The sequence below is a fragment of the Eumetopias jubatus genome, unplaced genomic scaffold, assembly GCF_037043125.1.
Source record: "Eumetopias jubatus isolate StellerSeaLion01/CBP00866 unplaced genomic scaffold, mEumJub1_p1.0 scaffold_8, whole genome shotgun sequence".
NCBI lineage: Eukaryota > Metazoa > Chordata > Mammalia > Carnivora > Otariidae > Eumetopias > Eumetopias jubatus.
Window position 1 is genome coordinate 81,017,193 of NW_028274814.1, and position 13,387 is coordinate 81,030,579.

At 54.3% G+C, this 13,387-nt stretch overlaps 1 protein-coding gene across 1 annotated transcript; it reads right to left on the reverse strand.

Moving 5' to 3' along the window:
• Window positions 1-607: 607 nt before the first annotated feature.
• Window positions 608-6,784, reverse strand: LOC114203664 (keratin, type II microfibrillar, component 7C). The gene is made up of 9 exons (XM_088025597.1): window positions 6,401-6,784; window positions 4,584-4,792; window positions 3,829-3,889; window positions 3,603-3,698; window positions 2,842-3,006; window positions 2,453-2,578; window positions 1,993-2,213; window positions 1,271-1,302; window positions 608-795 (listed from the first exon to the last, which is right to left on the reverse strand). The coding sequence occupies exons 1-9, from the start codon at window positions 6,782-6,784 to the stop codon at window positions 608-610; spliced, it is 1,482 nt and encodes a 493-aa protein (XP_087881723.1).
• Between the last annotated feature and the right edge of the window lie 6,603 nt (window positions 6,785-13,387).

Consider the following 13,387-nt stretch of genomic DNA (forward strand, 5'->3'; position numbering starts at 1 on the left):
AGACGCCACGACCTCCTTTGGTTCCCTTCAGAACCAGTCAGAGGAATAAGTCCCAGATGACCCCAGACTTCCAGGCGTGGCTCAGGTACAAGGTGCTGACAGCATGGTCAGCACTGCCTGGCCAGGGGAGGATGGCATTATTTGAGGACAGGCCCTGCAGGTGTCCAGGCTGGGACCCGCCAGAACCGCCCCAGTCCTCGGGCCTTCTCGCTGGGCTGTGGTGCTCAGGTGGACAGGGGCTCACTCCAAGAGAACAAGGCATCACAGCACCGGAAGTGGGTCCCCCAGTTTATTGGGAAAACAGGGCACGAGAGACCAGAGAGGCGGGGGCGGCTCCCAGCAGTGCCCCCTTCCAGGGAGGGCGAGTCCTTCTCCGTGGGAGGGGCCAGAGGCCAACACAGCGGAAGGGGAGGGTCCAGGCCCAGGCAGCGGCCGCTCGGGGTAGGACAAGATGAGCAGAGGCGTGGCTGGTGGGAAGGAGCCGCATGGTGTATTCTCAGAACACGAGGGGAAGAGCTACCGAGGCACCGCGGTTCTCAGCTGGAGGTGGGGACAGTGGCGCGTCTGGCAGGCAAAAGGGACGTCTCTGGCTCTCTCTTGGGGCTGCCTAACATCGCCCCAGGCCGCAGGACCCCCCTCCACAGGTGGTGTTGAGCTGGCCGCAGGGCGCGCACATGCCCGTGCTCACCGCCAGGTTCCCGCTGCAGGGAGCACTGCAGACACTGCCGGTCACCGGCCGCGAGCCGGACACGCAGAGGTCCCCGCAGACCACCCCGCCCCGGGAGCTGCTGACACCTGTAGAAACAAGGGCAGAGTCAGGAGGTCCGGCTGGTGGCCACCCCATCCGGGCCCCTTCCTTTGGCTTCCCTGGTCTGCCTAAGCGTCCCGGGAAGGACATAAAGGGCCTTCAGCTGTAGTTCTGAAGGCATGGAAGGAACCTTAGCCTGAGAGCCAGCCAGGAGCCCCAGGTTCTGAGACTAGTTCTGCTTTGTGACCTTGGGCAAGTCCCTTCCTCTTTCTGGGCATCAGCTTGACAGCTCAGGTTCCTTCCTACAGTGACCTGTTATTCTTTCCCCTCCCCAACCCCCTTTTATGCTGTCCAGTTCTTCCTTCTGAGCTAAACTCAGTCTCTCCTGCTGCATGACCAGCCTACTCCCATTTACTGGGGGAATTACTATAAACGCTCCCCCCAGTGTTTCTATACACTCATAGCCAGAAAATTCTTGTGGCCTAACATAAAATTTTCCTTTTCAGGGCTCAGGATACTTACAGACATTCACAGCTCCAACACCTTCACACAGCCTGAGTGGGGAAAAGGTAAGAAAGGGGAAGAGAAAGAAGTCAGAATGCAATCCTCAAATTTCCTCTGTACTGGAAGGGATCATCTCAGGTGTATTTCTGGCCTATATTTATGCCTTTGTATAACTTTTAAAAAGTACCTTTCTGGCAGTTGCAGCAATGCCAGGCCACACTACTTGGCAAGCAGACTATGGGCTGACTTTCAGCTCTTATTTGCTCTTCAGCTGGCTGTCTTTGTGCAGTGCACAGCCTGAACAACCATATGTGGCATACTCGGATGGGTTCAGCTTTAGAAAGAGGAAAGTCCTCTTGGGTAGTCACATGAGGCCAGGGTCACAGTTTGGCCAGCAACTCTACCCTTGGGCAAGGTGACCTCCTAGAAACCAGGCAGGGAGTTTATCTTGCAAGACTTGGGGATGGAATAACTTGAGGATGTTCTAACTGAGAGAGTGGGTGTCCAGGTTCTGTCCTAGCAAGGACCTGGGTCTCTGTGACTCTAGACCTCACAGTGACACTGGCCTTCATTTTTTTCTCTGTATGCTATGTCCAAGTTCCAGTCTTTTCAGATCTGGGATTTCAAGACCCCAGAGTCTAGCTTGGGGTCAGTTCTAATGACTGACTAGGATATGGAAGAATCAAAGGTGGGCAGATCTATGCAAGTATAATTCCTGGGGCAGCTGGGTTGGGCCCCACCTCTGCTCCTCGCCCTCCAGCAGCCGCCTGTAGGTGGCGATCTCGATGTCCAGGCCCAGCTTGGAGTTCATCACCTCCTGGTACTCCTTGACCAGGCAAGCCATGTCCTGCTTGGCCTTCTGCAGGGCGGCCTCCAGCTCCGCCAGCTTGCAGCGGGCATCGCTCAGAGCCGCCTCGCCCTGCTGCTCCGACTGGGTCACTGCGGCCTCCAGCTTGGAGTTCTGGGGGCCCAGAGGAGAACAAGGTGGGTTATGGTCCTGGGTCTCTCTGTCCATTCCCTGGATGTGTCCAGCCTCTCCTCTACCCCAAGAACAGGCCTCTCCCCGTCATCAGCCAGGTACACCCAAGGGACTACAACCAAGGACTTTGGTCATGCAAATGGGCTAGAGCATGAATGGTGAGATCCATTGGAGACACACACTGCCTGTGTGACCCTGGAGAGGCCCCAGGCAACACTTACCTGGCACTTGGCATTCTCAACCTCGGCCGTCAGCCTCTGGATCATGCGGTTGAGCTCATTGATCTCCTCCTTGGTGCGGCGCAGGGTCTCCCCGTGCCGGATCACCGTGGCCTTCATCTCCTCACACTGGGGGGAAGCAGAGATGCTCCTGAGGCTCAAATAGCAGTTTCCCACCCACTCAGACACCACAGATGATTGGTAGGTTGTACAGTGCTCAGCCTGTGCAACCATACGTGGCAGCCCTGTCCAGAGCAGCCCTGCCCAGAGCTATCTGCCCTTCTGTTACCATCTTAGGGGTCAGAATCCCCAGACAAAAGAGGGATTGTTATTAAATACCTGGCTTCCCTGCCACTGCCAAGTCTAGGAGGCAGATGTCCTATGCCCCTCACCTTGCTGCGGTACCAGGACTCAGCCTCAGCCCGGCTGCGGCTGGCGATGTCGTCGTACTGAGCCTTGATCTCGGCCACAATGCAGTCCATGTTCAGGTCCCGGCTGTTGTCCATCTTGACGATGACCGAGGTGTCTGAGATGTGGGCATTGAGAACTCGGATCTCCTGTGGGGGTGGGAGTAGGGGAAGAAGAAATAGCACATTAACTGGGCTTTTCCTCACGTGCAGATGCTGATGCCTATAATCTCTGTAGCCTATTTGGAGCCGAAGTCTCATGTGTGGAGCAGATAATTCTCTGATGAAATTGTATGACCTTATGTACAGATAAGATTAATTCCTTCTACAGGGAGACACAACCACTTTTCAAATGCTTGCTTCTGGGATATTTAGGCCCAGGGGAGCCTAGGCTGCATCCCCCTACCAGTATGCTGTGGGTGCTTCCCAGGGGCCCAGACTCTGCATCAGGCCCGGTTCACATTCTCCTGGCCCGACCCCAGGAAGGAAGTCTATTGGCTGCCAGAGAAAGCGGTTTGAGGCTGTGTGATGCTTTGTGTGGGCTTTGCTTTGCTTTCCCAAGGCACAGCTGTCCTGGGGATTGCGCTCTCTTTCCCCTTTTGGTTCTCTGCTCCTCTGCCTCCCTTCTTCTCTCTCCTTGCTCCCCTGTAACCCTCCAGCCTCAAGCCCGGGTCCCCATGTCAGCAGGCTTCCGGGGGCCTGGGCAGGGGGTTGGGGATGCCCACCATGGCTGAGAGCCCCCTCACCTCCTCATACAGGCGCCGCAGGAAGTCGATCTCCTCGGTCAGGGCCTCGGCGTTGGCCTCTAGGTCTGACTTGCGGAGGTAGGCGCAGTCCACCTCCTGTGTGGGGTTCAAGGGGCTGTGAGGCCAGCTGTCCTCAGGGCACTGTGAGGGCTTGGCTGCAGTGTGGCGGGGCAGTGAGGATGGGGTGGCCAGGGACACGGGGTGGGGCTGGGCCTCGGGCACTCACCTTCTTTAGAGCCACAAACTCGTTCTCTGCTGTGGCCCGAAGTGCGACTTCTTCTTCATACCTGAAGTGGGCAGGAAGGACAAGACCCTGCCTGAGCAGCTCTCCACTTGGCCCCGAAGCATGTATGCAAATGAGCTTGATCCCTAGACCCTCTCCCTGCTCGTCCCCTTGCCTCCAAAAGAAGTGGGGCAGGACCAAATCAGGCTGCCTGTCCAGGCCTGCTGAGATACCCTGGAGAGCTGAAGTACCCACTCTTACATCACTCCCGAGCTTCTCAGTGGGGATGGGAAGGCAGGATCTGGAAGTTTGGCATGTGCATGCGTGTGTGTGTGTGTGTGTGTGCATGTGCGGAGGGTGGGGGAATGAGAGGTGCCTGTTTTTCTCACCCAGGTCTGCATTTTCCTTTCTTCTGACCCCTGCCCCTTGCCCCTGACTTTGCTATAGGTAGTGGGTTCCCCTCTCTGTCATTCCCCTCCTGGGCTCAGCCAACAGGAGTCAAGCCTGCCACTTCCCCTTGCTCCGTGGGCAGGCCAGCTCAGAGCCAGAGGCAGGGAGTATGGTGGCCTGGGAAGTTCATGGTTGAGAGTGTTATTGAAAGAAGCTGGCCACCTGGGGGGCCGTGGGCCTTGAGGAAGGTAAGAGAGTGCAGGTTCTTCCCCATCCTCAGGCAGAGTCCCAGCCACAGACCCAGACATGCCCCTGTGCTGGGAGCTTCCTTCAAGCCCTTTCCTGAGCCAGTGCCTTCTAGCACTCACTTCTTCTTGTAGCCCTCCATCACTTCCTGCACGTGGTTGAGCTCCGAGGCCAGCCTCCCGCTGTCGGCCTCCACGCACTCGGCCTCTCGCCTCAGCGTCTCGATGTAGCCCTCGAACAGGGGCTCCAGGTTGCTCTCGCAGCACTTGCGGTTCTGGTAGAACTGCCACTTGGTCTCCAGCAGCTTGTTCTGCTGCTCCAGGAAGCGCACCTGCCGCCCAGAGGCAGAGCCTGAGAATCTCTTATAGGATCAGGGGCAAGAGGTGGGGGGAAGGTGGGGGCATCCCTGCACCAGGACCTGCAGGTCCCCAACTCTCAGACCCAGAGTCCTCCCTGGCAGGTGTTCTGTCAAAACCACACCAGGGCTTAATCGGGTCATCTGGAAGTCCTTCCCGAGAGCTCATTACAGTCTTGTCTAGGCAATTATCTGGTGCCACAGAAAGGGCTAAACTACGCTGAGTCCAGATTCTGCTGCTGCTTGTTAATAACACGTCCCTGGGCACAGTGTGTCACCCCCTTGCGAAGTGGGAGGTTAATGCTCGTCTCACTAAGAGGGTTTAATGAGCCCTGGCATGAAAGGGCGCCCGTGTGCTGGACAGCTACTGTACCAAGTCAGGTGTGATTGTCAGCGTGCAGATGAGTGGGCCGACCTTTTTAGAAAGGCAGACTGCAAAAGGTGAAAAATGAAGTCTGTGCCAATTAATAAACCTTACAACAACAAAGCAATTAGAATAATAGTCACCTTTTGTGCAGGCATGCTCTATGCTCCAGCCCTTTCATTTTATGGATGTGGAATTGAAGGCCCAGGGATGTTACCTGACTGCCTGAGAGCTCACAGTGGCAGAGCAAAGACTCAAACTCTGACCTTCTGCTCCACAGGGGCTCTTCTCTCGCTGTAATAATGATAGACTAGTGGGCCCCGGGAAAATTGCATGTCCATCTCCCTGCCACAAGGCTGGCCCATTCAGATCCCTATGTCTAGAAACTTTGCCTCAACCCTGGTAAATCCTTTCCTAGACTATCCTTGGTGTTTCATGTTGTTAAGAGTTCCAGACTTTTTTGGTCCTTCCTCGTGAATATCTCTCTAGTGTAACTTCTTTCAAGGTTGGCTCTGGAGAAAGAGAGAACCCTTGCCAGCCCCTGAACCGCTTCCTAGTTGAAGTCTTCTCCCTGCTCCCCTCGTGCCACTGCCACTGAATTCAGTGGGGAAATGGCTGCAGACTTGAACTGGACCCTGGCAAGGGCAGATGGCTTACACTGTGTCTAGAGCATATGCTGCCTGCCTCCTCGCAAGGCCCAGAGAGTGGGGACTGTAGACATTGTTCATCCCTGGATCCCGAGCCCCAGACTTGGACCAAGTGCTCTGGCCCCTGCTCAGAAGCCAAGGAACCATCTGGCAGAGACACAGCTCTTTGTGATCTATGGCATTCCAGGCAGTCTTCCAGTATTACACTCACAGGCCTGCCCTTTACACAGAGAGCACCACCTTCACATGTCAACAGCTATTTGACTTCAAATGCATTGACTACCCACACGGCAGCCCTGTGCTCATGAAGGGATGTTAGCTCTCAGCACCAAAGTTTCTGCCTCTACTTCCTGCTTAATGGGCTTTCAGTTTGTCTTCCCCATCAGATTGGCAGCTCCTGATTGTATTCTTGTCTTTCTGTCTGTGGTCCTAGAGGTATGAATGCTTCTCCTTTTGGACTGGACTGGGCGCTTCTGTGGGCAAGTAAATGCCGGCCTCTGACTCCCTCCTCTGAGCCCAGCCTGAGTCCTAAGCATGGAAGGATTCAGGAAGGGTGTGATCAAGGACACCCACCTTGTCGATGAAGGCAGCGAACCTGCTGTTGAGGCACTTGATCTGTTCCTTCTCCTCGTGCTTCACGCACTGCACATTGGGGTCGATCTCCAGGTTGAGGGGCGTGAGGAGGCTCTCGTTGACCGACACGGTGGTGATGCAGGGCGGGCTGGGCCCGCACACGCCGCCGGAGCGGTAGCCGAAGCTGCGGCCGCAGGAGCCGGCGCGGAAGCCGCCGCAAACGCTGTGGCTGCCAAAGCCCCCGGTGAGGCCGCGGTAGCAGGAGACGCCGCGGTAGGGGGCGGCCGTGATGCAGCAGCGGCCCGGCCGGGGCCCGCAGGCCGACATGCAGCTGAAGTTCCTGGGGCCGAATCCACAGCCCATGGAGCTGAAGCCACAGGTCATGTTGGAGGTAGGAAGGTGTCTGGACAGTGGTGAAGCTGGCTGAGGACGGAGTCCGAGGCTTGTGCTCCCTGGGCTGTGGCAGGCCCTTTTATGCAGCAGGGGCGGCCGGCATTAAAAGGCGCAGCAGAGTGACAACAGATGCATTTTATTGGCTTGGCATCATCCAGGCCTCTTAAGAGCCAACCCAGCTTGCCTCTTCAGGGTAGCTGTGTCAACAATCCGCAGCCACAGGCCTGTTTCATCTTCAAAGCTATTAACAAGCTTCCTTATTGCCTCTCCCCCTCCCATTGCTGCTGGAAGCCGAGAAAGGTAAGGGGTCCTGGAAGCATCAGTGGCCTCCACGTTCCGACTGATGCGAATATGGATGTAGCGACCTGGGGTGGAGCCTGCTCTTGGAATCCTTTTCTGGAAGGGGCATCACCGAGCTATGAACCCCGGACCCGTGGCCTGGCCTCAGGGTGGATGTCTAGCTGGTCCCAACCAGCGGGCTGTGTCCCCAAAAAACCTGTTGTTCTAGGAGGCTTGTCTGCCTTCCTCTGTCTCTCTAAAGCATGCCCCTTTCCCCACTGTCAGTGTCAGCTTCTCCTGGCCTGTTCCTACCCAGAGCCTAGTCAGGGATGCCAGTGGGGGTAGAGATTTGGGAGGGAGCCTAGTCTCTTTGGGTATTCCTAGGAAGACTAGCCACGGGATGCTCGATGGGGCAGGGGAGAAACTGAGTCAGAGAGTTCACGAGAGAACCAGGGCTATTCTGCAGAGTTCTGGGCCTCATTGCTGGGAGACTGGGGGGGGGGGGGCAGGATCGGGAGTGTGGAATAACCCAGGGCTACAGAGATGAATCAGGGAACACTACTTGGAGGTGGGTTGAAGCAGGACTGGGGTGGGGTGGGGGTAGGGTTGGGAGGAGGTGAGAAAGGAGTCTGGCTCTGATTTGGAGGCTAGACTGTGTAATCATGCCTTCTCTCATTCATTCAGAAAATTCTTACCATGTGCCAACTGTGCACGGCTGGGTTCTGGGAATCCAGCCGAGACCTGAGGTGTTTGGAGGTAGGAGAGGGTGGCATGCACGTAGGGGCACCAACATTTGGCCAGTGGGCAAGGGGGAGAAGCCACAGGTGGAGAGAAGGTCTCAAGATGCCTAGGCTGAGTCGGGATCTGATATGGGGATGTGCAGGTCCCTTAGTTTCCCAGCAGGGAAGCTGAATGAAGAATACTGGTGTGTACGCACCCACCAGGAAGGGTGAAAGGTGCTGGAGATGAGGGGAGGGAGGTCACCGGTGTTTGAAATGACATCGCTTCCTCCCCTCTGAGGATCCATGCTGTGAGAACAGGTGGGGAGCTCGTGTGGTTGTCCTGACAGCCAAGTTCCCATGATTTTCCCCCCATCCCTTTGGGTTAGGACCAGTGATGGCTTTGTGGGGTGGACAATGGGACCTAGTCAGGAGGTGTCTTGAACCCGTGGATCTAAGCCAGTAAACCCTTCCAAGAGCAAGTCTCTTGACTGCCTTTGTACTTAAGGATGACTCCTTCGACGGACCTGTTTACTAACCAGCCACAAGCAGATGCTGACCCAATCTGGGCTAAAAATAGCCCTCCATACACCCTCCCGGGGCTTCACCTTTTGCCCTCTTTACTCCTCTCAGGGTGAGTGAGCCACTTACATCCCAGGGTGAGGGAGGGTCTGTCCTTTCTGTGAGGGCAGGGGATACTTTCAGCCCCTCCACTTGGGCCCTATGAATAAATTTTCACAGATTCTTATGTGTGGAGTGGGAACTCTGTGGGTATGGGCTGTGGGATAGGGACTTCCGGGGTGGGAGACACCCAAGAACGCAAGGCCGGGGGGTGAGGGAGGGGCTAATTCCTGCTGAGTGGCTGGTGGGATTTTGGAGCACTTCTGCGGGAGGCATGGCTGAGTGTTTGCTGGGTCACACATCTGCCAGACATCCAAGAAAGCACCAGTTCTTTCTCTCCTTTTGTCTCAGCTGGGACTGCTGAGCACCTGGAAGGTTCTCAATGCGTGTCCAAGGATTTTGTGGGATTTGTTTCTTGGTAAAATGCTGAGGGATGCAAGGTGGTGAATCTTCCAGGAAAGATTTCTGTTACCCTGCTGGTCATTGCACCTCTGTCCTCTGACCCTGCTCATCTGTCACAACCCAGTGGGCTCAGTATCGAGTTGCATGCTTCACTGAGGGTCTCTGTGTAGACATAGCCACTTCCCTGGGTTGGGGGCACCATGAGCATGCCCAGGGCCCCATCCTGATTGGGAGATGATGGTAGTGTGGACTCTAGAGATAGAAAGGTGTGGCTTGAAACCCGGCTCTGACACTGACTAGCTTTGTCACCCCTGGCAAGTCCTGTTTCCTCAGTCTCCTTACCTGTACAATATGCATGGCCATCCATGCCCTGCTGGGCTGTTGGGAGGATTCAGTGGGTGCCTAGAGGGGCAGATGCCACCCTCACCTTCACCCCATACTAACAAGGTGACTGGTCTTGGATCCTCAGGGCCTTGCAAAGCGACGGTGTGCACGGGCTGGGCAGCGCCATTCTTGGTAAGCAGAAAACAGCTCAGCAGCTTTACAAGGCAATCATGGCCACATCAGAAAGCATTAATTAGAGCACCTATTTGTAAGTGGCTGAGAACAAAGAGAATGGCAAACTGGGTGAGCCCTTGAAAACTGACTTAGACAGGAAGCTGACAAAGGGACTGCAGCCCAATAGGCTGCTTCCTTCCACCTGGGCTCCAGGCTGGATTGGTTTCCACCCCAACCGTGGGCTATAAAGGCTCTGGTCGAGCCCCGGGCTGGTTCGGTCATCTAGGCCTATGCCCTGAGCCTGCCCTTCACACAGCTGCTCTGGGTCGGCCTAGGGACTGCCTCGTCCCTGTTGCCTGGAGTGACTGCTTGCCCTATGGTTCTGGTCCTTAGCTTTTTGCCTGCCTCCCTGGGTTTGCAAGCGCCACTTGGCCTTATTCGTAATGGTGGTTTTCTGGTGGGCACCTGCCTGTCCACCAGGCTGCTGACCCACTGATGCTCTTGCCATTTCTTTTTGCCTTCATATTGATGGGCCTTTTAATTTTTGTCGCTTCTTAATGGATTTTTAAAAAGATTTATTTATTTTATATATAGAGAGAGTGAGCACGACAGGAGGGAGATGGAGAGAGAGAATCCTCAGGCAGACTCCCCACTGAGCGTGGAGTCCGACATGGGGCTTGATCCCAGGACCGTGAGATCATGACCTGAGCCGACACCCAGAGTCAAGACTTGGATGTTCAACGGACTGAGCCACTTGGGTGCCCTGTCCCTTCTTAATGGAGTTTTGATAAACAGCTCCGTGATGAACATTTGTAAGATATATCTCGGCGCACATCTCCAATAATTTCTTTAACATGAATTCCTGGAGGTGGGATTCGTGGGTCCAGGGGGACTATCCTGGCCTGGGTTGTGCCTGGCTGTTGCTTGCCTGGCTGTGGAAGTAGAATTTCTGTGGGGAGGCTGCTTCTGTGAACTAGTAGGACTTGGAAGTCAGGAAGTGTGGACACAAATGACATCCACTAGCTGTGTGACAAGTTAGTTCATTTCTGCTCACCTTGTCTTGTCATCTGAAAAGTGAGTATTGAAATATCAGCCTCCTGGGGCCCCATGAAGATGCAGCGAGTTGGGGGACGTGAAAGCACAGGGGAAGCTGAGGCTGAGTGCGCGCCGGCCTCCTTCCCGGGGTGGGGCATCCCCTGGGCCTTTGTTTGCCTTTGTTCTCCAACCTTCCTGCCTCCAGCTGTGCCTTCTGGCCTTGAACTCACAGCACACAGGCCTGTGAGCTGGAGCTGACGAAACATGGCAGCTTCGTGGGCTCCAGAACCATTTACTACACAAGTACTCTGTACCTCCGGGTCTAAAGAGGATTTTAATAGACATCCCTGTCCTCAGGGAGCTGACTGCTTAGTTGGGTAGATCAGTAAGTAGGCACAAGTCCAATGGATAGTAGAGTAGTTTTTCGGGGCAGTTCGTGAAGGACTGTCAATGGACAGAGTGTGTCTTGTCTTGGGGGCTCAAGGAGGAGCTCTCTGTGAGCCGGTGCAACCTAGGGGACTGTGGGAAAGGCCAGCCTTGAGCTGGGCTTTGAAAGACGGAAACGGCTTGGGGGAAGTGAGAAAGGTGGAGGCAGTGCCAGGCTGAGGACGGCAGAAGAACCCAGGAATATTCAAAGGGCAGAGGATGAGCACCGAGGGAGCTTGGGGGGTGTCCCACCTAAAGGATGAGCTTTGGGTACACTCTCATAAAGCTGAAAGAAGGACAAGGATGCCCACCGTCAATGCCGTGCTTAACATACTAGAATTCCTGGCTCAGAAGATAAATATGCGTAAGTATGAGACAAGAACTCTTGTTTGCACAGCTGCATAGAAGACCAAACAAAATCAACTGATATGCTATGGAAATAACAAGATGAGATGAGCAGCCGGTTACAAGGTCAACCTACAGCAATCCCAAGTGTTTTTCTGGATCAGTGACAATCACTTAGAAAAGAAACAGAAAAATGAAGATACCATTCCCAAGAGTGATAAAAACAATGAAGTATTTATGGTATAACAACAAAGTATTCACAAGATCCTTGTGGAGAGCAATGTAAGACTCTATTATGAGGAAAACATACAGGAACATCTGATTAAGTGGAATTATATCATATTCAGGAATAATTTGACCTGATCTTCCAAAGATACAAATTCCCTCTAAGTTAATTTATAAGTACAAGGCAAACCTAATAAAAATCCGAGCTGGATTTCTTTTGAGGGACTTGATAAAGTCAGTCTACAATTTATATGAAAGAATAAAATCCACTTATCATAAAGTCCGTTGTGAGAAAGGCAATCGAAGAGACTGTCTGAGGATCAGCGAGCCACAGTAATAAAAAAGTGTAGCACTTACGCCGGAATGAGTAAATGGGCCCCTGGGACAGGGTAGAGAGCTCAAAACAGCCCCTTTTGTAAAAGGTAAATTTGGTATTTGATAGAGGTCGTGACAACAAGCAAAGGGCCATTTATTCAGTTGGCGAGATTGGTAAAAGCAGACTCACTGCATGAAAAGTGGAGAGCTGGAGTCCAGTCTGTACCATATCCCATGGGCGATCCCCCGATGAACGGAAGGCCTGGACAGGAACCAAAAAACTAGAACGCAAACTTCGTTGTAACTTAGGGCCGGGGAAAGAATTCTCAAGCAAATGCTACAAGCCAAAACCACAAGGTAAAAAAGAAAATGGATTGACACGAACACATCAAAATGAAGTATTCCAGTTCACTGAAAGAGAAGACAGGAACGGACAGTTGACAGCCCGGGAAAAGCGCAGCGTCTACCATATGTGAGGAACTCCTATAGTGCAGCAAGAGAATTGCAGGAGACCCAGCGGAAAGCTGGCTGAAGTCTGCACAGCCAGCTCTGCCAAGGGAAAGACCAAGTGGCCGACAAATACGTGAAGTGGGGATGAGTCCCACCAGTTCTTAGAAGCTGCAGACTAGAACTGTGAGGTGTCTTTCTATCATTGGAATGGCGAAGATCAGACCGTGGGTGCTACCGACTGTGGGTGAGCAGCTGGGGGGATGGGGACCCCTTCCACGGGGGGTGGGAAGGTGGGGTCCCGTGCATGGGGGGTGGGGTCTTGTTCATGGGGGGTGGGGGGTGGGGGGTGAGGGGTGGGAAGGTGTTCTGGAATGCAGCACAGCGTTATGCATTGTATTTAGGCAGGTGGAAACCCTGTGAGCCCCCAGCCCCCCTCCTGAAAGCCGTTCTCCCACAAGGATGAGACAATTCATGGTGGCCTTGTGTGCAGCAGGAGGAAGCTGGGGCAAACCAGGTGACAGACTGGACAGAGACAGGGAGAAGAGGGTGAACGCAGATCAAGGCAGTTAGAAGGCACACAGCCGATGTCATACTTACAGACGACACAGTGTCGAGTGAGAACCTGTGGACACCATACCGTGTCGGGAGATAAAACAGACGCACTCCCCAAACACTGCTGTGTCCTTTCTAGGCGTGAGCGCGTACGTGAGGACATCACAAGCATTGCCTGTGCTGGGGGGAGGGGCGGGAGGGGTACGAAATGAAGGGAACAGAGGAGCAAAACAGAGAGTAGCTTCTGTGGGCTCATGAGGACACTGTGCCAAGAACTGGAGCATGTGACAGACTCACCTCTCTGCCCAAGGGGTGGAAAAGGAAAACAGGAGATATAATAAACAAAGTGGGAGGGGCCTAGGAGATGAGCTAGAGGGGTTTCACTGAGGAGCCTTCAGATGCTTGGTGACTGGGTAGATGTGTCTTGGAAGCAGATTTTTAGGGAGCTAAGACTGTCAAGGCATATGATAAATTGCGGGAGGGAAGCCTGGTCCCCAGATCTGTTAGGAAGTTAACACACGGGGGGTGGTGGCTGCCGGCCGCCCAGGGAGGGTACAGTGTGGTGTGCTGAGCACTCGCTGGGGAGCTGCTGGGAGAGTGAAAAATCCAGGCAGGGAAGAGCCAGTGAAGCCACACTTTGTGTCAATCAACCTGGGAAAGCTTCCTGGAGGAAAAGGGCTTTCCACATGGTGGGTTGAGGTGCTTTCTGCAGCCAGGCTAGGGTGCC

Coding starts and splice junctions, on each gene's coding strand:
- LOC114203664 (XM_088025597.1), bottom strand. CDS start 6,784: ATGACCTGTGGCTTCAGCTCCATGGGCTGTGGATTCGGCCCCAGGAAC. Junction 3,007..3,602: donor TGCGGCGCCTGTATGAGGAG/GTGAGGGGGCTC, acceptor CCACCCCCACAG/GAGATCCGAGTTCTCAATGC. Junction 2,579..2,841: donor AGTCCTGGTACCGCAGCAAG/GTGAGGGGCATA, acceptor GCTTCCCCCCAG/TGTGAGGAGATGAAGGCCAC.